Source organism: Carassius auratus, chromosome 28 (genome assembly GCF_003368295.1).
Source record: "Carassius auratus strain Wakin chromosome 28, ASM336829v1, whole genome shotgun sequence".
NCBI lineage: Eukaryota > Metazoa > Chordata > Actinopteri > Cypriniformes > Cyprinidae > Carassius > Carassius auratus.
In genome coordinates this window covers 26,758,527-26,783,541 of record NC_039270.1, presented here as the reverse complement: position 1 = coordinate 26,783,541, position 25,015 = coordinate 26,758,527, and the positions used below count along the sequence as shown (strand labels likewise).

Here is a 25,015-nt window from a genome sequence, read left to right as displayed (position 1 = left end):
TTTCAACATTGGTTTATTACCTTTTCTTAAATACATGGCCGCAGTAGCATATGTTTTATTTGGTAACAATCATCATAAAATCACATTTTCAAATCCGTTAAATCCATTGTTTAATTCTGAAAAGTTATAAGTTAGAGGAAATCGTAAGCCACCTGAATATACATTTTCAAATAAAAATGCTGTCCGTATAAGAGAAAATAACATACACACTATAAATTTTAAAGATATACTGGGAAAATAGCCATTTAAAAAGATTACCTTTTATTACCCATGAGTGTGTGTGTGTGCATGTGTGTGATGGAGTGACTCTTGTAAATCTTTTCCTTAGAGTCAGATCAGTTGTAACAGATGTCTCTGAATTAATTAGACAGAAGCCCCAAACAAGCCTTTCAACCCTTGACGACCCCTGTACCCGTTAATGAGGGCCTCTGACTGAAGAACATCCATATTATTTATGCAATGCTACTGTGTCAAAGAAGACCACATGGCCCTATGCAAAGCACACACTGGGTTACACACACGCCTGCACGCCTATCTAACTATTTTAAAACACTTTGCTCAAATTTAAATTAAGGTGTAATTAAAACATCAACAACAACAACAAAAACAATCAGATTTTCGATAAGGTCTTATATTTTGAACCTTACTGTACCTAAAATGACCCATACTACAGCTCAGGACTACACTAAACCCAGCTTTGGACTGTGGATTAATCCATCTACAATCTCACACACACTCACATGTAAATACACTGCATGCCTATGCAAGAGCGAGGAGGGGGATGTGGAGGGCCTCTACCTCCATGTCTTCCATCTGACTGTGAGTGAATGAGTGCTCAGGCTTTCAGAGCTGCTCAAGTGGACACGATAATCTAAAGAGAAGAAAAAAAAAGACACAGAGGATGGGGTGGGGGGCAATGGAGGCAACACGGCCCCTGTGTGTCTTACAACACCCACCTGCTACTGTCTCTGGTGATATAATGACAGCAGAGAGAGAGAGAGAGACTGGGGGATACTGGATGAATGGAGGAGAGAAGGGGAGGAGGTAGAAGGGGAGGGAGGATAGAAAGGGGAGGGGGTTTGTGTATGTGTGTGGAAGAGCGAGAACCACAGAGAAACAGAAAGAGATGCGACAGACGGCAGGGACGGCAGCCGGAGGAAGAGTTACAGTCAAAAGATCAGTAAGGCAACCATCTGGGAACGACAGATCCAGAGAAACAGAAAAAAGAGAAGAAGACGGAATCAGAGGTAGGCTGCTCCTCTCTATTAAACCTTCATTTGCTTCATGATACCAGAGCTAAACACAAAGCCAGGCCCAGCGTGCACTGCACGAGATTATTGTGTATGTTTTGATGATTATCTCATCCAGAGGGGCTTTATTTTCTCTCGGAGCGAATCAGTGGCATATGTGCAAACCAGCACTGCACTGCAGATGGAGAAGAGAGAGATTCAGAGGAAGAGGAAGACTGTAATGGAGAGATAGGGAGAGTAAGGAAGCATTAGGCATCTGAGCAGAGAGAAAGAGAAAGTACTGATGTTTTCACAACAGTGCTGAGAGAAAAACGTGCTGACCTGTTTCCATTATTGATAATATGAGTCCATCAGTTTGTTCTTTGTTTGTCTGAGGTGCAAGTGTTCTCGCATCAGTGTAAGTGTAACAGAATTAATCACTGCAAGTTGAATTCTAGTGGTCTGTTAGAGAAACGCTGCTTGTGCCAAAACACAAAATGCTTCATGGCAAGAGGCATTTGAACTATTAATGAATTTGCGCTTGCAAAATAATGTTTCTAACATGATGTAGACTCCAGGCAACATATATTTCTCTAAGATCAATGCAAGTTTTGAAGATGGTCCAGGAAGGCATTCAGCCAGATGTCTACAAATGTCTTATTATTCTTATTATTCATAAATCCCATTTGGCACTAAAACAAAATCTTGATGTCTCATCAACATGTGTCACTTTTATTCTGAGAGGCACTAAAGAATAAGTCTCATTTGTTGGCATAATTTTATAGAGAGAGCAGTAGTTCTGAGCAACTTCCAATGGAGTCTTGGACTTGAAATTATGATGTATAAAATCATATATATATATATATATTTCATTTTAAAAACTATTTCAAAATGCAGAATCACAGTCTGTTCTAGATAGAGGACTGAATTATTTTTTTGTTACACAGAGTTATTTTAAGTAATTAGACACAAAGAGGAGGTTTATTTCAGACCTCACATGCATTTCCCAGATTAGTCACGAGTACTGGATCAAAATTCATCTTGAGGGATATAAAAACTCCTCTAACAGTCCTGTACATGCTTTTATCTCTGTCTGTGAAAACCTATCCATTTCTTAGATAACCTGATTGAAATCCCTCTGCCATTATTACTGTTTAAAGGAGCCTTATCCCATGCCAAGCAGCACTCCACCTGCTTTCAGCTGTGTAAGCAAACAAAGACTGGAACCTGCGAATGACTATTAATTGCTCATTTATTTATTTTTCAAAAATGAGCCCAAGTTTGGGGACAGATTGATTGTAAAGGAATACTTTTTTTTGACAAAAAGTGACAGTAAACACATTAATAATTTTAGAACATATTTCTATTTAAAATAAACACAGTTCTTTTAAACTTTCTATTCATCAAAAAATGAAAGCATGTATCAATGTTTTCACAAAAACATTAAGTATCACAACTGTTTTCAACACTGATAATATTCAGAGATGTTTCTTGAGCAGCAAATCAGCCCTAAGATTATGAAAGGTGTATATCCCATTCAACTTTCCTGTTTTATCAAGAAAGGTCAACACAAAAAAAGTAAAGCTGCACTTATTAAGCAACTATCTTCCACTGTTGAAAAAACAAAATATTCCATCTTGAACTCACACTTAAGCAAGAAGCTGACATGTCAAACTGCTACTCAAACAATGCTTAATTGCCTGATGGCACAACAGAGCCAGTGTTTCACTTTTCATTAACATAAAACAAGGACTGGAGAAATAAAAAAAAAAAAAAAAAAAAAAAAAATGACACAATTTCCATTTAAAGTTAACTCAATATAAAAAGAATATAAAGTTTAGAATAAAAGGTGTGTTAAATCTGGAATGTTTTGAAATGATTTTCAAGATCAAGTTGAATCATATTAAAATGTGCAGGTGGCCTATAGAAACATAAGCTCCCCTATAGTTTTACATATTCCGCACTGGTTCCCTTCAGAGTATCAGAGAGTTAATATCCTCCTGGCAGCAGGCAGACAGCACCATTCACCTAACAACATTAAATGTGTTTTATACACCCTTAAAGTTTTTTAACAACCAGATTGTATTTGATGTTCTGAAATTCAGCACACATCCATGCGAATTAGGCAGGCCAAACAGATGTACTATCTGCTGAAGGCTTTCTGACCTAAAGAGACCTTCAAAGCCAATAAGGTTGCAGAAAGGTCTTTGTCAGTATCTCTCTCTGTGTGTTCATGTGTGTGTGGTTTTCTTAGCTACAAGCCCAAAACTGAAAAGGGCAAGCTGTTCTGGATAGAAATAGCACACGATGACGTGTTCATGCTTTTATTATGTCAAAGTTAATATTTGTCTTTTTAGGTTTATGAACAAGCCAAGCAACATTAACTTTGCATTGGCTTTCTACATAACAAGATACTAATATATATAAACATAGTGTACATAACATAATATGCAAGCAATATATTATAACATATCCAAACAAATAATTTATTATACATACCATTTTAAAAGGATGGGGTAACAAAAAAATGAAATTAATACTTGGACATGGACATATTAAATTGGTAAAATCTTACCATGTAAAGACTTAGAATTACTACTTTAAATAAATGATGTTCTTCTAAACTTAGTTTTATCAAAGAATCCAAAAATGCATCAAATAAAAATGTGTGTATTTTAGGAATAAATTATTTTAGTAATTCATTTTATTAATTATTTTCCAATATCATAAAAACATGGAATTTCTCTACTGATAGACTGTACATTTATCATTTATTGTTTATCTAACACTAGTCCTGAACCTGTTTTTCTCAGTATTAACTTGGCCTTGCTGTTTATACCAACCCTCTCTCTCTCTCTCTCTCTCTCTCTCTCTCTCTCTGTCACACACACAAAACCCTTTAAAAACACACCTCATATGCCCCTGTGTATTGCTTCCACTAAGCTCTTTAACCAATTACATCATTAACAGAACAGCAGAAGTGGGAATGACATCATCCTTTAAAGAAAAAGTAATAGCGGATTCCTGTCTGTGGTAGCAATGATGGGATTATAAATTTATCTCTCACATTCACTCTCCTGATATTTCTGAGAATTGAATGCAGCTCTATGTTATGAGTAAAACTATCTGTGATTTGCCATATTCTTACATATACTGTGCAATCACACATGGCTTGTTATATATATTATATATATATATATATATATATATATATATATATATATATATATATATATATATATATATATATATATATATATATATATATAATTTCTTTTTTTTTGAGATACCAATCTACTTCGAGTGTAACTAAACGAGCCAGTGCACACTGGCATGCAGGTATTAACCAGCAGCCACTGATCACAGCATGAGCATAAAAAGGCAGCAGGTGCAATGCATACCAGGTTTTTGCTTCAGAGCCGAGTGATCACATCGTTCTGCTCATGACTACTCTACTGAAAGAAGAAGACTGAACGATTTCAGTGTACTCTTTGAAAGCTCTACGTGTTGGGGGTACGGTGCTTCAGCGGTGGTGGTTTCCCATGTCAGGTGGGCTGCACGACCCTCTGTTTGTGTTGCAGATTGCCATCTCCCCTGTGTGCTTCAGCACTCCAAAAATAGGTTTTTTTCTAAAAGAGCATTTAAGGGGGGATTCTTTTTAATAAGAGTTTTAATAAGTTGTGTTGCAAACTTGATGTTACGTCTTTGTGGTTATGTGGGTATTGCTATATACAACGTATCACCCAGTCGTTTCTAGATGGGATAATTATGGGTGATGATCACAATTGCTACCTCATGTGCCTAGTTCACCCAGAGAGGTCAACTAGCTCTTGGGGGATGGTGAAGAAACCTCTCCCACTCCCGGAGGAGGGCCGAGTGCAGAATATGGAAAATCTTGACGAGAGAGCAGTTTTCTCTGTTTCTGGGTCCTGGGAGGGCATGGAGAGTTGCGGATGCACCAACAATGGACCATGCTCAGGCCTCCAGGACAGTGGTCTCACTGATCAGAAGATCAGAAGATTCTGAGGTCACTTCATGCCAATCACATTCCGGGCCTGCTCAACCAAACAAACAACGAGCTGCCTTGAGCTAACTTCCAGTAGAGTGGCAACTCCAACCCCGGGTGTCCCAGCTGATTTGGAAAAGTTTTGGAGCCACTCAGGTAGACCTGTTTGCCTCTCCAGAAACCTCTCACTGTCAGTTGTTCTAGGGAATGAGGGAACACTCAGCATGGACACACTGGCACAAAGCTGGCTGCGGGCCTGCGCAAGTATCTTTTCTCAAGTTAGCATACTTGCACAGACGCTGTGCAAGAGTCAGAGAGGAGCATGTTTTGTTGCCCACTCGGACCTGGTTCCCAAAACTAATGCTCCTCGTGACAGTCCCTGCCTGGCGGAATCCTCTGAGGAAGAACCTACTTACTCTGAAACATGGCACACTGTGGCACCCTCGTCCAGTCCTCTAGAAACTTAATGTATGGTCCCTGGATGGGAAGTGGAAGTTGTTGGTAACCTATCCCAAAATGTAGTGGACACCATCACTTCGGCGAAAAACACCGTCTTTGAGACATGCTTTCACCATGAAGTGGAACCTGTTCATCGAGTAGTGTTCTTCTTGTCAAGAAGACCCCCAGGCATTTTTCAGCTAGAGCTGGAGCGAAGGCTCTCTCCCTTCACCTTTGAAATCTATGTTGCTGCAATAGCAGCTAACCATGACCCCATGGAAGGGAAGTCGATAGGTAAGCATGACCTGGTCATCGGGTTCCTTAGGGAGGCCGGAAGGTTAAATGCTCCCCAGCCCCCCTCCATACCCTCTTAGGACCTGTCTCTAGTGCTTAAAACACTACAGCAGTGCCCTTAGCCTTAGCCTTTGCAATCAGTCATGCACAGTCTGGCTTATCATGCACAGGGTGTGCCTTGCCCGTTCAGGTTGTGAGCTCACTCTGCTAGAAGTGTTGCATCCTCCTTGGCGCTGGTTTGAGAGTGTCCATATTGTAGACCCTGTCGAGCTCCTTCATCCCCTCAGCAGCCAGACACAGTGGAATGTCTGCCGCAAGGCTTTCTCCCGATGAATCCCTGTGAACTGTAGTTGCCTGGGTTCCATATCTGAGACCTAAGTGGATCCCATATGTGTAAAGTCCATGGTATAGCCTCAGAGCCCATGTTTCCCCTGGCAGACGTATGCCATTTCCAAGAGGGTTACAATTAGCTCCAATTTTTCATATACACGTAAACAGGTGTTCATATGCATATTTGCTTTCGAAACCTCCTTCGGAAAGGATGGGGCTTCTGCAGCATCCCTGTTCCAAGTGGAATGGGTACGTTTTCCCAGTGTTATCCAGTCTCACTGAGTGGATAATGCAGTAAAAATGGTGAATGGTCTTCTTGTTGCAAGCCCTGGCCTACACCAAAAAGGGGCACACGCAGCTCGCACAGGGCACTGGAAGGGGAAGCATCCATGGCTCTTTGGTAGAGGATGCCAATTTGTAGGTCACTGACGTGACGTCCCGTCACCATACTTGCTGTACCACCTCTAAGCAGCCGGGTCACTAAATGTCTCTGTTACCCTCCTTAAGGGAACGATGGTTACATATGTTACCAAGATTATCTGCATGATTGGCTTTTAGTAGTTAATATTCCTAAATAAGCATAAGCTTTTTCATTTACACAGAATAACAAAAATTTCCTCTGCTTAATTTTTCCTTATTGCTCAGACTTTACATTTTTACTTGAAGTAAATGTTTTTAATTTAGTACATTTAAACATCAATGCTGAACAGTCCATATCGATCTACATCAGCACCATCAGTATTCATTCTAGACTCTCAGTCTATGCGAAGTTTCAAACTCTACTACAGCTTATTTCTAACTAGTTCAACGGATAACACTCATTCCGTTACAACACACCTTATGTTGAGTGTTATGTGGAAGAGAAACTGCAGCAGCTTCTATTTTTTGTCTCTTGCCCCATTTCTAGACCATTGCTTGTGGAAATGCTATTTCTGTTTCACTAGGGACTTTGAAAGCATGGCATCTGTGAATTGCTTTGGAAGAGTGTGTGCGAGGGAGAGATAGAGTAAAAGAGTAAGTTGTGGCAGCACTCTGAGCTTTGTGTTCCTGCTGTGGCCTCTTGGCACCCACAGAACAGCATCACTCAGCTCTTCCATTCACCTTCTCCCCTCTCTTCTAACACTTAATCTTGGCTGAAAATTTGTTAATCATATCAAGGCAATGCACACTGGGTAAAATGATATAAGATATGTCACATGCTTAATATTGATGGGATATATTGATTTACCGATCTACTGCAGGCATTTAAACTGAGTACTAGAGACTTGAGGAAACCAGCAAGGAGATAGATGGTAGATGAACAAAACACTGAAACAAACAAACAAACAAACAATAAATAAATAAATAAATTATGAACCTCTGGTGTCATGGGCCTTTGTGAGTTTATTTCTGTCATCTGTGACATGTTTTTGTGTGTCTCAATCCTGACACTCTGGTCGATTTGTTTTTTGGGACATCAATATTCCACTTTATACAATGCAGACTCTTTCAAAGCAGATTCACATCAATAAATGGGTAACAGTGTTAATGTTTTAAAATTTAATTCATTCATAAGCAGCTCAGAAAATAAAAGTGTCAATATTCAGCTTAAGTCAGTTCAGTATTGCTTCAGTTCAGTAGCAGTTGCAAGTGTGTCTTGTCTTGACAAAGAGTTATGGTTGTTCGGAGGTTATGCTGATTTACCTTTTAACAACCATTTAACATCACTGCTACAGTATGTGTTCTGATGAAAGAAATAAACTACAACATCTCAGAAATCTTATTTAGAATCCGACTGAAGAATAACAGGCAGTTCAGTTAAAAAACTCAGTAGTAACCAATTTACAGTACTGAATGATTCACTGACTCAGTAAAAAGAATTGTTTCATAAGACTCATTTGTTTATGAATTGAACATGCTTACTTTTTGTCTGCTATGTGTGCTGTAAACACACGGAAGCTGAAATTATAATAAATTAATGGCATCTCTAACTAACGCAAAATGATAGTATGATTTGACTTTAAACTAGCTGTCACCAAACTTGTAAACCAATAAAAGACCTTGATTAGTAGGTTCACGTGTGTTTGAGTAGGGTTAGAGCTAAACTCTACAGGACCCCGGCCCTCCAGGACCAAATCTGGTGACCCCTGCTTTAAGCTATAGTCGCAAATGTCAGCACTTGAAGTACTGTAATGATGATTATCTCTCTTTCAGCTCAACCCTTCCTGATCGATGAAAGAAGCCATGCAAGTCCACTCTGCAGGAGCAGGTGCACTGCACATGTACAACCTTCATAAAAACACATATGTAGGCCTATATGCATAGTAACAGTATTGACACTCACTGATCTCCTGTTTGCATGCAGGGTTGCATGAGACGCTTGCCCTGCTGACATCACAGCTGCGTCCAGATGCCAATCACAAAGAGGACATGGTCTTCCTCAAGGATGTCTTCAGTGAGAGGAGTCTCAGCTACCTGATGAAGGTGTGTGTGTGTGTGTCATTAATGCAGGTTTTGCATTGAACTCACTTCATATATGCAGCATCATATATTATAAATTATTTAAAGCATGTATCATTTACCTTCGCTTATTTTTAAATGTATGCTGGAAATGTGTAAAAGACCAATCATCTTCAGCTCTGTATGTGCATTGTGCATGTATTTGTTAGATCCATGAGAAGTTGCGTCAGTATGAAAAGCAGAGCCCCACCCCAGTTCTCCACAGTGCCTCCGCTCTGGCAGAAGATGTAAGTGCTGCAGTATGTCATATCACATCACCATAGGCAAGATAAATGGTGTTTTACAATAATATATGAGAACAGACGTTAATGGTATCTGGGGGTAATGAGGGAACCCTAAAACGTTTGACTCATTAACTTTAATAAAAGTAGAACTTACATTTTGCTGAAAAAGTTAATTAAATTGAATAAGAATGTGTGCTTCTAATTTAGTTATGCTAAAGGGGCAAATTTGCTCCAAAATGTCACTAATTTTTTATTTTATTTTAATATACAAACAATGAAATCTAAAATATATATATATAAATTGTTTTTAATAAATAATAAACTTTATTTCCAGACCCAGAGGGATCCATAGTACAATACAAAAACACATACATAGAAGAAAAAACAAAACAAAAAACAAATAATAAATATACAAGAAGTAAAAATAGACCCTCCACAGTGTTCAGTGTCTAATATACAGACATGTACACCAATGGTTCCACAGTCTGGACGAAAATCTTACAGAACTTCGTCTAGGGTTAGCCAACACAGCAATTAGATCATTTTTTGACTCAGACACCCTACCCATAAATCTAAACATTAAGTTACGCAAGACTGCAGCACAGGTAGGTACCCCAGCACTAACAAACATATGGCTTGCACTGGAGTCTCTTGGGACTCTTAGCAGCAGCCTCATGCTGTCATTATAAGCCACTGTAAGCTTTCTAATGCTATCTTGCTTATAACGGCACCAAAGATAGGCAGTATACAACGGTGTACAGTATGTTCAAAAGAGTGAAATCTTCACAGGGACAGAGCACATACTTGCACATACAGCTTACGATGCTGCCTATAAATATCCTTGTCATCAGACAGGTCATTTGCAATAATATGGCCAAGATATGTAATATCTGTGCATACATCAAGTACAGTACCAGATAGATAAAAATCAGGAAAATGAGAATGTTTATCATCTCTACTTCTTATAGTCATAATTTTACTCTTTTTTGGATTATACTTTATATCAAAATCTACACCATACTGTGTGCATAGTCTCAAAAGCTATTGTATACCAGCACTATAAGGTGATTAATTAGTGAGTCACCAACCCTACAACCTGTACCACAAGCATTTAAAATCATAGACAAATCATTCATATACACATTAAAAAGAAAAGGAGACAGAATTCCACCCTGTCGAACCCCATTGGTCACTTTAAAGAGAGCCGTTGTTACACTCCCCCATTTAACTCTCATTGTCTGATGAGAATACCAATAGACCAAGATTCTAATCAAAAAACCAGTAAAAACCAATAAATAATAATTAATAAAAACTTTTTTTTTTATTTAAAAGAAGCCTCTTATGCTTACCGAGGTTGCAATTATTTTTATTTGATCAAAATGTTATTATTTTATATAATGTTAAATGTTAATATTTTGATGATTTTAATGATGATTTAAAGATGATTTTTGTTTTTAATGGCTGCTAAAAAAAATTTTTTTTGCCATCACAGGAATGAATTACATTTTAAAATAGATTAAAACAGTAAACAGTTGGAAATAAATTGTAATACTATTTCACGATATTTCTGTCTGTCTGTTATTTATTTGATCAAATAAATCCAGCCTTGTTATGCATAAGATTTTTGTCTCAAAACCATAAAGGTTGTAATTATTCCAAACGTTTGAGATTGCATGTAGTGAAGTGTTTTATTAGGCAATATTATGAAACTATTTTTCAAGTCAGCTATTCGATAGCTTGTGAAATGCTTTGATTTTGTCACTGATTGGTAGGTGGCAGAGGAGCTGCAAAGTGGACCAATGAGTGCTGAGGAAAAAGAGCTGCTGCATTTGCTGACATCACCACATCTCAGGGTACACTTTTATTGTTAGACCTTCATGATAACTTAGTCAAAAACTAAATCTAGAAGCTCATAGACATAGCTACTCTGCTTGATAGGCGGTTTTGTCAGTGCATGACACGGTGGCGCAGAAGAACTTTGACCCAGTGCTGCCTCCTCTGCCCGATGACTTTGAGGATGAGCTAGACGAGGAGTCTGTCAAGATTGTCCGCCTAGTCAAAAACAAAGAGCCACTGGTAAGAGAAAGAAAGAAGTTGCACAAACACAGTGACCCTGAAAATATTAGGACACTTTTTATTTTACTATTATTAATATATTATTATAGTGTTAAGTAATATTTTGAAAAGCATTCATTTTTTTCTTACATTTTTGTTATTGTTGTGGTAGTTTAGTTGTAGTTGTTTAGTTTTGTTGTAATTGTTTGTACTTTTGTCATTTTATTATTTATAATATATATATATATATATATATATATATATATATATATATATATATATATATATATATATATATATATATATATATATATATATATATATATATGATATTTTTTTTTCAGTTTAAGTATTTATTTAGTGATCAGTGATGTTTTAATTTAGCTTTAAGAATCAAATAACAAAACTGACTTGAACTACATGTAGGAATGCAAATGATTCAAGAAAATGAATACACTGTAAGTGTGAAAAGTATCCAAATACATTTTGGGTCACTAAACATGAAGACTTGTTTTTTGAAAAGGAAAGTTAAACGAGATTCAAAACAATTTGATCAATCAGCACCATCATTGATAAGCTCATAGTTGTTTGGTGTTTCTCTGCAGTTCTCTTCTCTTTGTCTCTCAGGGTGCCACTATTCGCCGGGATGAGTCCACAGGGGCCGTGATTGTGGCTCGGATCATGAAAGGAGGGGCTGCAGACAGGAGTGGTGAGTGACACTTCAAAGAATTTGTCTTCAATCTTGTGGCCTCATTTTACTCCATGCTGAAATCCATAATAATTCTAATGGAAAGCTTTTTTACCAAATATTCTCCTGAAAATCTTTTTCAATTACCACTGAGTATATCAATGGAAAACCAATGCAGTCTTCAAAGGTCCTATATTCATCCCCAAACCCATTGAAGTGTCTGAATACCCCTGTAACTCTTCTTTTTTTACCTCTGTGATAGGCATTAGGCTGCATGTCTGCTGCAATTACACATGACCTATCTGCGTGGTCAAAGAGAGTCTCCAGAGACCCAATCAAGGGAATCAAACAGACTCTTTAACCACCTGACCACAGATGTTGCCACGTGTATATAGCATAGGCACTAGGCAGTGGGAATTATTATTATTTTATTTTTTTTCATTAAAAAATAATTGAACTATGCCTACAAAGTTTATTATGGATCACACACAGCAGGTAGAGCCTGTAAATCAGCCCTCCTCTCTCCACAGGTCTGGTGCATGTCGGTGATGAACTGAGAGAGGTCAATGGCAGCTCTGTAATGCACAAGGGCCCAGATGAGATCAGTCAACTGCTGGTAACACTTCTCTCCTAGACCTTCTGGACCTGTATATATATATATATATAATTTTAATTTGATTGTTTTTTTATGATTAATTAGAATAGTTAATTAATTGCCATATCATATAATTAATTGTTAAAAAACAATGAATCCAAATAAAACCATACTATAATAATTTCTGCTTACTGTTAGAATAAAAGAAGTAATTGAGCTTTTCTTTTTTTCTTAGTCTCAGTCACAAGGCTCGATCACACTGAAGATCATCCCAGCAATCAGAGAGGAGGACAAGCTCAAAGAGAGCAAGGTAACTGACTATAAAACGGGATAAAACATTGTAATCAGTCCAGCATCCCTCCAGTTTTTGTCTTGTTCACTGGATTTGGATTTTCTTCAGGTCTTCATGCGGGCGCTGTTTGATTACACTCCACTGGAGGACAGAGCCACTCCGTGTCAGGAGGCAGGGCTGCCGTTTAAGCGTGGAGACATCCTGCAGGTGGTCAGTCAGGATGATCAGACGTGGTGGCAGGCCAAGAGAGTGGGAGACTGCAGCCTGCGTGCAGGACTCATCCCCTCCAAACAGTTTCAGGAGAGGTGGGACAAAACATCCAGAAAACACACACCTTACTACCTCAAGGCTGTTTAGTCGGCTAGAAATTGAGAAATATTTTTTAGTAGCCCTGCTTAATCAGTCAATCAAATAATTAATCAGTCATTCAATACAACTTGACCAGCAACATCGCAAGACAGAAAATGCTGCTTTTTGTTTTTGTGGTTTTTGCCGTGGTCTGACAGTCATTTCTATTAAATATATACATATATATAAATATATATACAAAGTGTTAATTTAGTCCAATAAAGCATTTCGTTGATTATTTTCCAACCCAGCTAGCTTTTTTGTCTCTCTCTCTCTCTTTTTTTTTTTTTTTACACAGGATAACTTAGGTTGCTTAAAAACTATTGTCTGCAATATTAGCACGTCTACAAAATTAGCTTCAGTGTGTTTTATATTTGTAAATAACAGCGCTAATGTTTTATGAATCAGGTTTATACGATCAGTGTAAAAGCTGTGCTTTCCTTTAGGCTAAATTAATCAAATTAATTCTAAATTATTCTCCCTCTAGGTTTTATTTTTGAAATAGATGGGCCATCCTGTCTTTTTGTCCCGTCCCCTCTTTTATCTCAGCAGGGTGCATCTTGGCTGGTTATACTCTCATGCTTAAAACAGGAGTATTTCTTTCTCACAGTTGAATGTGTTTGATCTCACTCAGTAGTATATCTGATGGCTCCTGAGACAGGAATATCAAGTCAAACTAGTGCAAAACATTATTGTCAAGAGATTTGATGTTTTTGCCCTGTTTGAGGTTCTCCCCATATGGTTTTCCCCTCAGGCGGTTAGCCTACAGAATACATATGGGCTCCCTTCAAAGCTCCAAGTCTCCAAATAAAGCTGTCTGTGAGTATTTCAGTAATTCTTCCTTCCTTACAGAAAAGTCCTTCAGTTATTAATCAGTGTTGACAAACAGGAGGCATAATTTGCTGATGTGTGTGCTTGTGTGAAGTTGCCAGGTGATTATTGGGCTCCAAACAAGCGCTTCATGTTCACTAATCTAAAGCTGATTAGAGAACAGACACATCTACAGTTGACATGCAACATGCTACGACGAACACCCTTCTCACCCGTTCTCTCTCACAGACTCTCGTCTTGAGCATTAATTTATATGCCCTCCTCTTCTGCGTCTTCCTTTGTTACTCTGTATGTGGGTCTTCACTGCTGGGCGCACTTTGAACTGCATGATGTGGGAATGACTGAAATAATAAAGGTCTATTTAATAAATAACTCGGGCCGGTTTTAGCAGTTTTTCCCATTCAAAGTAAATGAAGTCTGCAGTTTTGGCTTCTTTTGTCATAATGTATTTTCCTTTGTTGATTACCGCTGACACCAGATGACCAGGGATGTGATAAAGGTAGGTCTTCTAGGTCTGAGTTCACACATTCAGCCTCACATACACACAACACACACATGTTGGTTCCACGGTGATTAGGACATTAGGCCAGTGTGTCATCTAATCTATGTTAATTCTTGGAAAGAGACAACTGCTGTTCAACTATAAACACACATACACACTTTCAATGAGAGAGAGGGTTCAATGTATGACACTTTCCAGGGACAAGGTACACTTTGATGGTCCATTATTTTTTTTTTAAGCATTATGGGATCAAGTTCCACAAAATGTATTATCTCATTTAAAATTAACCCAGCATGACTAGTCACTAAATGTCTGTATCCTGTGATGCTGATCTCACCTTAGAGGTGTTGACATTCTTGAATCACTTCATTATATCTCCCGATTACAAAAAGTAAGATTTAATTTTGTTTAAAACATATCCAAAATTCATAAATCCTTTGTTTTATAGCCTAGTGGAAAATGCAGTACATTGTTCTTCTTTTTCAAGAACAACCAAAACAGATCTAGCAATAACATATTACAGTATAAATAAATTAATAAACAACAACAACAACAACAAAATATATATTTTTTCCTCTGACATTATTCCATTTTCCATCGTTTCCCTTATCAAGTCCCTCCTTACTACACTGTCAACTAATGCTCTGAGATCTCAAAGACTCTTTCTCCTTCTATCCTTTCTCTGTTCTCTTCCTAAAGGTGCACTCAGTAATAGTTGTGCTTTATTATAACCACCTCATGTGTTTCATATTGAGATCAACACATTTTACAGTGGCATCAGTAACTGACACCTCTTGCTTTTGCAAGTCTAGAACATTAGAATTCTAGTACAATGGGCATTTTGGCCAGTACAACAGAAACACAAATCACTGAGTACACCACCTACAAATATTTTCAGCTCTCTGGTAATGTTATATTCAATTAGTTTGTTTTTAATCTTTATCACCTTTTCTCATGATCTTTTTCAATCTAAGGGCCTCTTTTCCAGTATACTGTAGGTTATAAACTCTCATGGTTTCCTTTGAGTCCTGCTCAACCACACAAGTGTATCCTGACATTTATACACTATAACATCATCATTTTCTTCCTGGCAAATAACAAACCCCTCGGTTGTCCCCTGCCTGCCTGCCTGCCTGCCTGCCTAACTGTTGAGCCTGCGTGTGTAACTGTAGTTCTGCAGTCCTCCTTCCTCTCTCCTGGTGTCCTCTGCTCACTCCCTCTCTCCCTGCTTGCCTCCCTACAGAAGACTGTGACTGTGAAGGCTATTTCAATGGACAGTACATAGGTGAGAACCTGCATGCCATTGCCCACTCCTGTACCCAGCGCCTGCTAACTCTGAAATGCACTAACCTTCTGCCTGAGTGAGCTTCTATTGCTGCCTGCCACTGTGCCAAGAGTTATGACCGAGCCCTTGATGAGGGGAGGCCCGATTGGGAGCTTATTGAAGGGAAGGGAAATTTATAGGTCAGTCAGAATCTCTCACTGCGAGAAAACCAATTTGCAGTGGTGCATTGATGCCTTTGGAAGAAAAAGTGGAACCTGGTTGTTGTTTTTGTTTACGCCTTTGATTTAGTATATTAATAGAAAGAGTATGTGAGTGGAGCAAGACAACAGCAATTTCCCCTCAGTAATCATTCCACTCCAGCTGCTTTTATTCAGCAAAAAGGCATTAAATGAATCAAAAGTGCCATTTATAATGCTACATAAGATTTTGATTTCATATAAATGTCTTTTATTATTTAAAAGCCCATGCTACGTGTACTGTGTTAACCTGACTGAGACTTGTTATAGCACTTATATTTCATTGCTCTTTTTGTTGTTTTTGATTGCTTCCACTGTCCTCATTTGTAAGTCGCTTTGGATAAAAGCGTCTGCTAAATGAATAAATGTAAATTTAAATGTAGATAAATGCTGATCTGTTTAACTTTTTATCAATCAAAAATCCTAAAAAATAAAAAATAAAAAATAAAAAAGTTGTGTGACACTGAAGAAACGATGCTGAACATCACGAGAATTAATTACATTTTCAAATATTTTAGATTGCAATTATAATTCACAATATTACTTTTTTTACTGTATTTTAATCAAATAAATGCAGCCTTGGTGAGCATGTCTTTCAAAAACATAAAAAGAAAAAACATATTTATTCCAAAATTCGACTTGTAGTTTATGTACTGTAAATGAAATAAGTTTTTACAAAACATTTAGTCATTTTGATGGGTGTTTTTCTGATAATAAAAATCATTATTACATTTTAAAAAAAATAATATAATTTATATATTAAAGTATCAGTATAGTTTTTTATTTATTTATTTTTTTTGCTAATGGTCCATAATTACTTTTTTTGCACTTGATAAAAATTCATGCTCAAGTATAGATGTGCATAATGTACATGATGGAGAAATACTGAAGTGGACTTGGATGGAATGAGAACATCAAATGCGCCAACTTACAAACAAAAGATTCATTGCTCCAGGCAAAATCATGCTCTGCACCACTCACATACTCTTATAATAAGAAGAGAGACAGAGTTTGTCATCCCTCTGATTTAAAACTGTTAGCAACATGTCTGGCTTGTTTCAAGTCTCATTAGTTAATGGGTGCTAATTTGAAGAGCTGTTAAAAGAGTGAAGAAAAGGAAGTGATATTTAGTTCATATAGTGTGAGATATTTCATTCACAGGCTATCACGTTATTTTCACAATGTGTAGCAGCTGTAGAAATCTGTCAGTAGGAACTACCAACAAGCTTACAGCTTTTCATTTGCACATCTTCACTTTCTCTCTGACACTAGAAGTCTCTTTCTTATGATTTGTGAAGATGGGTTTTGTCCAAGTTTAGATACTCTGACTTTCTAAAGCAAATTTTAGCACAAAAACTTTTTAGTTCACTAGCCCCCTGTAATTTATTTATCTTTTTCTGAGTGATAATTATGCTGAAATAGCATGTGCAGTGATTATTTAAATTACTGCAATTATGCCTCCTTTTGATCTACATTACGCTTATTATAGATTGCACCCTATTTATTTGCTGTTTGCTTGGCAAAATTATTGTTGTGCATTTATTTTGCACAGCAATTATTTTTATTTAAATTTGTTTATTTTTATTCAAAAAGCATGCATTAAAATTGGCAGAATATTTTTCTACATATTTTTAATTTAAATAAATGTTTTTTTGTAACTGTTCATTAAATAGTCTTGAAAAACAATGCAAACATGAAGCAACAAAACTTTATTCAGCATTGATAATTATGAAAAAAAAAAAGTGTTTCTTGAGCAGCAAATCAGCATGTTAGAATGTTTTCTGAAGGGTCATGTGACACTCAGGACTGGTGTAATGATTCTGAAAATTCAGCTTTACTATCATAGGAATAAATTACATTATAAAATATTTTAAAAACAATTATTTTAAATGATGATATTTCACAATATTACTGTATAGAATAATAATAATGATGATATTGCAGTCAGTATGCATATGCAATCAGTGTGAGTCTTAGTGAGACGCTTCATTTTGTTCAAAATTAACCAAATCTCACTTCAGGTTGAAACTAGATGAGAATAACTGACCTCCACTCTGGCAGGTAGCACTTTCCCTGTCCCAGTCTTTGTATCAATGTATCCCTTTGCTGCCTTCTGCTTTATTTAGTCCTCCATCCCTAAAAATCCCGCTCACCCCTGAGCCACTGTCAGGCTGCTGCCCTTCCACTGGACACTCTGCACATTCCACTCTGCACGACTGGCTGAGCACTCACTCACTGAGTCAAGTGTGTGATAGCTAATGTGCGTGATGGCAAATCTCAGCCTTAGCGACTGACCGAGAATCATTTCAGTCATCTGATCATAATAATTGATCATAATAATTTCAGTCATAATACTGGGTGGGAAGTGCCAAAGAGGACAGTGGGGAAGTCTAGAAGTCAAACTTACTGACAGCATGGAATCTGTAAAACATGAAATTTAGGCAGAACTTTAATACAGAATATCTGTAATTTAAGCTTTTATACCCCTTCCTTTTTGCAACTTGTTACATATTTTGGATAATTTGTTGTTTCTTTCAGCTGCCAGTAAGTGTTCTCCTCTTTATTTTACATTTAAAACATTTGATTGTACTTATATATATTAAAATTCTTTGCATGCTGCAGACTTCCCCTCACAAACGTTAGAGGAATTGTGAGAACTATTGGGGTAATGCTGATGCAGGATTTAACTCGTGGTCAGTTATAAATGACCTCCGGACTGAATGTATGAACTGCAAAGCTGATTTTGGGTCAGTTGTTGAGGGCAGAGTGTGGCTTATGCACAAGTGTGAGGTGGTCTAATGCGCATTATAGTGTCTCCGAAGTGTAATGCAGTGGCTCCCTCCTGTGGCCAGGTGTTTTCCTGGGAGTTTTACTCAGGTACAGTCCTCGATCTTCCCACACAGCTGCCACCATTAACATCCATGTCCTGAAAAATAACACATCATCTCTTATAACAATATTGATTCGAGTTTTGCTATGAAGATTAGAGTTATGCTACAGGAGTCGCACTGTTGGAACTACACTAGTCAACATTTGAAGTCAAAATTGTCCTAAAACCAAAAACAAAATCTGTTCTACTTAGGACAACTTTGGTGAACCTTTTTGATCCACTTCCAATGTTGACTACTGTAGAAATGTCAGAGTTACTGGTTAGGTTGTGGCATTGTCTTTATAAAGTAAAAGTTGACTACAGAAATACAACACTTCATTTTAATTAATTATGATGGCACTTTTTGTATTTCTTAATTCATAATTATATCCTAATGGTATTACTGTAGATGCACTATAAGGTTGGATTCTCCACTGTATGGAGAGGAAATAAAATTATAACTTCTGTTAATACAATAAATAGACACTACCATTCAAATGCTTGGGGTCAGCTAGATTTGTATTTATTTTTTTAGCAGAGAACATATATATTCAGTAAGGATGCACTTAATTGAAAGTGACAGAACAGACATTCATAGCGTAAAAAATAAAAATAAAAAAATCCATAAAAAAGGAAGTTTCAGTTAATTAGAAAAATTAATTTGAAAAAATGTATCATTGTTTCCACACACACACACACACACACACACACACACACAGCATGAAGAAGAGCAGCATTTTTTAACATTGAATATAATTAGAAATGTTTCTTGAGCAGTAAATTGGCATATTAGAATGTTTTCTGTCTTTATCATGGTAGTAATAAATTACATTTTAAAATATATAGAAAATCGAAAATGTACTGTATTTTTGTTCAGATAAATGCAGCCTTGGTTAAGATTAAGACTCTGCTTTTAAAAACATTACTGACTCAAAACCTTTGAATGGTAGTGAACATACATGAACTATTATTCTTGATTGTTTTTTTTTTCTTGTCATGTAATAAATAATGAATTTAGATTTGTGACCTGCTTTCTTGACTCTGTCTCAGCCGGTTTAAGGAGAAGTTTCCGTCTAAGTCGGAAGGACCGTCGTGGTTCTTCAGGAGAGGCCAGTGTTTCTGACCAGAATGACACAGAATTCCTGACGTATGAAGAGGTGACACGCTACCAGCAGAAGCCCAATGAGAGACCCCGATTAGTAGTTCTCATCGGTAAGATACTGAATATTTACTGTATAAAGCAAAACATCACATCTGCAGTTCAGTGTTTTTTCTACTGTGTCAATTGTATAATTTTGTTGCAACAAATGGCCCACTGATTAACTTAAATATAATATAAATATATAAATTGAAGGCACAAGTGGTTGTATAAGTCTTCACATTATTAGAAAGTACAAATCATCAACAAAGCAATGACATGTCTTATTAGGCATAATTATAAATAAACACTTGGCAGCTACAACAATGAAACTAGCCAGATTATCATGACAAGTTCATCATACTTGTTATTTCTTGGAAATATGTGCCTAAAAATAATTATTGTTAATCAAGTTCCTAATTACCAAATATAGTATTGTGATTAAAGTGCTTTAAACATGTAATTAAAAAAAAGCCAGAAATACACAATACCTTCCATGAATAACTGCTCATATATGATGTTTGCTAACCCGGTTCGTTGTGTCCCACATTATGAAGATACACTGCCCTCTAGTGGCAATAAAGGTTCAGCTTCAGAATATATCTGCGCTCTCAGTCATTTTCTCTACTTTTTTCTTGTACATTGCACTTTAGGTAAATAAGCTACTATACATGCAATCATTTTAACTTGCTGCCTATCTTTACACAGGTTCTCTGGGAGCACGGATCAATGAGCTAAAGCAAAAAGTGATAGCAGAAAATCCCCATCGCTACGCTGTGGCTGTGCCCCGTAGGTCTTGCCTCATTTCCTAAACAAGATAAAAGGAGCTTTCTGATAAATACACTAGCAGAATTACACACACAGTTCAGACCATGAACACTGAAACTTCCCAGTGTTTCAGAAATGATCTGTTAACTTTAAAGTCACCACAAATTGTCATATTCTTCCCAACTCATATGACACAAAATGTGAATTTCTGATGTACACCCTATGACCATTTTTTATATAATGAAAGTGAAGTAGGACTGGCACTGTCAGGCTTCAAAAAGGATACAAAAGCACATATGCACCACTTTGATTATGTCTTTACATTTCTTTTACATACTTTTTGAAGCTTGAAAGCTTTGGTCCCCATTATAATCACATGGAAGTCTTTGAAATCTTTATTTTGTGTTTCACACAAAGAAAGTTACATACTGTAGGTTTATAGGTACACAGGAGTGAATAAATCACCATTCCTTTAATCCATATGACATTTTTGGCTCTCTGTTCTCCATGACAGACACCACACGGCCCAAAAAGAGTCATGAGAAGGAAGGAGTGGAGTACCACTTTGTGACTAAAGAGGTGTTTGATGCAGATGCACAGAATAACAAGTGAGTCCTACTGTGATGTGTTCCTCTTGTACTGCTCTACACAGATTTTATACATCCAGTATATTGTCCTATTGTCATACACTGACTTGCATGGTTTGTCTGTAGATTTATAGAGTATGGAGAGTATAAAGAGAATCTTTATGGGACCAGTATAGCGGCCATCCGCTCCGTTCAAGCCAAGAACAAGATGTGTCTGGTAGATGTACAGCCTGAGGTAAATTACAGCAGATTTTGCTCTGGGTGTTGATTCAAGAATTACAGTAAACACTTATATGCATTTATAATTTACATGAAAACAGCAAACTATTCTTTTAAATTATGCATAAAAGCAAACATCTTATGCCTTGAACTTTTTGTTTTGGTTTTATTAGCAATTTTCATGCATCACTTATAATACACAACATAGCCAAAAGGAAGCCGTTCTCCAATGCTGATATGTACTGACAAGTCTTACCTTCAGGTGGAGCTACTTGTCTATTGCAACAAGAATATTAGTTGTGCAAGACCGCATGCAGTACTTTACACCCGATGGCAAGAATCCTTCTTATGATCATGGGAGGCAATTTACCTAACACTTGCTCTCATACATTTTTAATGTGAGATTTTATTGCTTCTGGCTTAAACTGAACTTAAGGTTTATCATGGCATACAGACAGCATTTATTTATTATGTGATTCTAGGCAGACTTGTAAACTTCATTGCAACTGGGTTAAAACTGGATCAGAGACAAACTCTTTGTGAAACCCTATTGATTATATTTTAAATGTTTTTAATGTCAAACCTCATTATGAAGAAAAGGTTATGAAAGAGTCAGAACAATGGATAGAATGATAGATATGTCATTCCAATATCCTGATTTGGCACTCAAGAAGCATTTCTTACTATTAATGGTGAAATTATTGATAGAGTAACTCTGTTTCCTAATATATTTTTTCAGGATTCTGTGATTAATAGAAAGATAATAGAAAGCAATTAAAATAAAACATCAGCATTTATTTAAATTCATCATTGATTTAATGCATTCTTGCTGAATTTATTTCTTACTTCAAATTTGAACAGCAGTGTTGGTAGATGTGACAGTGACATTAGCTCCCCACATTGCTGGTTTTGTTGTTTGTCCCGCTACAGGCTCTGAAGGCCCTACGGACAGCTGAATTTAAGCCTTACGTCATTTTCGTAAAACCACGAATCCCAGAGAGTCGCAGACGCCGCAGTGCCGCCACTTCACCAGGAGGAGGTGAACATGGGCGAATAACAGTGAGTCTGATCCAAGCGGCAACCTCCCGCTCTCTCTCGTTAAGCCCATACGGGTGACTTTAACTGTAATTCGTCAACTGACCGCTAGAGGCTGCCTTGCAATCCCATAGACTCTTCATGTTAAAATGGCCAACTTTACAGCAGAAAAAAAAATGTTTAGAGCCTAGTTGAAAAAAAAATGTTTTTTTTTTTTTTTTTTTTTTTTTTTGTATAACTTATTCGTTTAAATTATATTAAGCTTTAAAGTGCTTGCATAATTAATGACACCACTAGATGGGCGTGGTTTCAGAAAACAGCTCCCGCCTTTTTGCCCATTTTCGATTATTTGGGAGTGACATGCGGTTACACTCTGCCAAGATGGCGATGGCAGCCACCAGCCAATTTTAACCTCAAAATGCTCTTTGGAAACCTATGGGTGACATCATGGACACTACGTCCATGTTTTATACATCTATGGTCTGATCACAGGTTTACGTCACTTAGCTCTCAGGAAAGCCCATGGCACTGATCAACGACAATTCTTCCAACCTCTCAAAAAATCAGCCTTGAAACTGTCGTTTCATAATAATTGGAATAAAATTGCAGAGACTGTCTGGCTTTAAAAATCATCTTAAGGTTTGTCTCACTTGCAAAATTTATGGGAAAATCACAGTATCTACAGACACCGTATCACTAGCTTGATTGCTATATTTTTTTATTTTGCACACATCTGCACACTGACATCTCCATCATTTCATTCTCACTATAAATATTGATGCACTACACTCTCTCATCTCCTCATCTTTCAGGAGGAGGACCTGCAGGAAATGCGTTTGTCGGCGCAGCAGACAGATCAACAGTATGGTCACCTAGTGGATCGGGTCCTGATTAAGGAGGACACTGCCAGTGCCTGCGCAGAACTACGTAGCATCCTGGAGAGGCTGGAGCGGGAGACCTTCTGGGTTCCTGTGAGCTGGATCAAAGCCTAGGAGCTCAGCTTCGGTTCAGACTGTTGACCTACATTTCCTCCGATGGCTTCTTTTCTTCGGGTTGGACTGCCCTGGGCTTGGCTTCTTTAAACAGTCCACCATCTTTAAGAGGAGGCATAAAGAGACTAAATAAGAAAGAAGGATGTCTGTCTTATTACGGATTTAGTTTTAAGGCTGAGACATGCAGGCACATAAGCACTTATTTTTTGCCATGAATGGTCACTTTTGTTTTTGAAAGACATTATTTATTTATTATTATTTATTATTTGGCTTTTTATTTCATGAAGTTTCCTTTCTGATATTTTGTGGCTTCCTTTCAGGTTATTTAAAGAGTTTCAATAGGCTGTTCACTAAAGCAATACTTCCAGTGTCAGATTATATTATCATAAAGCCATTGACCTTTGCTATTAAAAGGCTGTGGAAAGTGGTTACCATAGCAACATCATTGTTCTTCCTGCATTGCACATCTGGCCAGAGCGAGTGGGAAATTTGCAAGTTGGACTGTACATTTTTCAACAATGCACATCAAGCTGTTCCCACGCACACCCATGCAGAGACTCGTTAAGCAGCCGTAACGACTTCAGTTTGTGATTATTTGAAGTTTTAATTTCATCAAGTGTTGCCTGTCGGACTTTGTTGTGTAATTTAATCACAGAAATCAACTTCTTTTTGAAGAGCACGATTGATCAACTTTTTCACAGGAAAATATTAAACTCCTGCTGTGCCAACAAACTGTCTCAATGCACCAAGCTTTTCCTCTCAGAGCTTCTTCATTCGGAGGGTTGCAAAATACCATGCCAAAGCACATGAGCTTCAATATATCTATGTAATTATGTAACTAAGCTTCCTGGAGTTTAGGTTTGTTGGGTGTAGATGAACTGAGACAGTGTTGAGTTCAGACAATAACACCCAGGTCCCTTATTATTTGTTTGTAAAGGTCTATGTGACAGATCAAAGTGCATATTTTATATCTGCATCTTGAGCTTATGCATCTTTTGCCATTTAACTTTCATATGAAACATTTCATACATTAAACATCTCTTTAGAACCATTTCCCAACATATTATACAAATCCTCTTGATCCTACCTCACCTTGGGTTTGAACTGAAATCTGTCGCCTTTGTTGTAAGCTGCAATTCTTCAGTGTAAATTCATAATTGTATGTCATGTACTGATTGCAAGTAAATATCAAATCCTATCAAAAAGTTGCCTGTATTGAATGTTTTTTGACAAACACTGCCTTATTATACTATACTTATTATACATATGTCTGTTGCATTCAGATTGAAATGACAGTGAGCAGTACTGCAGTGTTTTTTTTTTTCAAGATTATTCTGTCAGCCACTAATGTTATTGCACATTAACATTATGAATATATTCTTTGCTGCGGGCAATCAAACCAGAGACTGTTATCCCATTTCCAAGCTCTAGAGGCTATTGTTTTTTCTGTTTCATGTTAGATTGCATTTATGACAGTTTGACAGCTGCTGTCCTAAAACAGAACCGCAATAAACAATGTTCGATTTGTCAAATCTGAGGTGTCCACAACACTCCG

At 37.2% G+C, this 25,015-nt stretch overlaps 1 protein-coding gene across 4 annotated transcripts; it reads left to right on the top strand.

Annotated features, from left to right (window-relative positions):
• Window positions 1-1,057: 1,057 nt before the first annotated feature.
• LOC113047350 (MAGUK p55 subfamily member 3-like) lies at window positions 1,058-24,657 on the top strand. Of its 4 annotated transcripts, XM_026208710.1 has the most exons (20): window positions 1,058-1,247; window positions 8,491-8,545; window positions 8,642-8,760; window positions 8,946-9,023; window positions 10,793-10,873; window positions 10,959-11,096; window positions 11,703-11,784; window positions 12,294-12,379; window positions 12,594-12,668; window positions 12,759-12,955; window positions 13,753-13,817; window positions 14,308-14,328; window positions 15,575-15,616; window positions 18,664-18,729; window positions 19,772-19,933; window positions 20,568-20,648; window positions 21,142-21,235; window positions 21,341-21,449; window positions 22,364-22,492; window positions 23,281-24,657. In XM_026208710.1, exons 2-20 carry the CDS (start codon window positions 8,509-8,511, stop codon window positions 23,458-23,460), a joined length of 1,842 nt encoding a protein of 613 aa, XP_026064495.1. In that variant the 5' UTR covers window positions 1,058-1,247; window positions 8,491-8,508; the 3' UTR covers window positions 23,461-24,657. The 4 variants fall into 4 exon arrangements, with proteins under 4 accessions (XP_026064495.1, XP_026064496.1, XP_026064497.1 ...); XM_026208711.1 differs by lacking the exon at window positions 18,664-18,729 and having other exon boundaries at window positions 1,059-1,247; XM_026208712.1 differs by lacking the exons at window positions 15,575-15,616; window positions 18,664-18,729 and having other exon boundaries at window positions 1,059-1,247.
• Window positions 24,658-25,015: the final 358 nt, after the last annotated feature.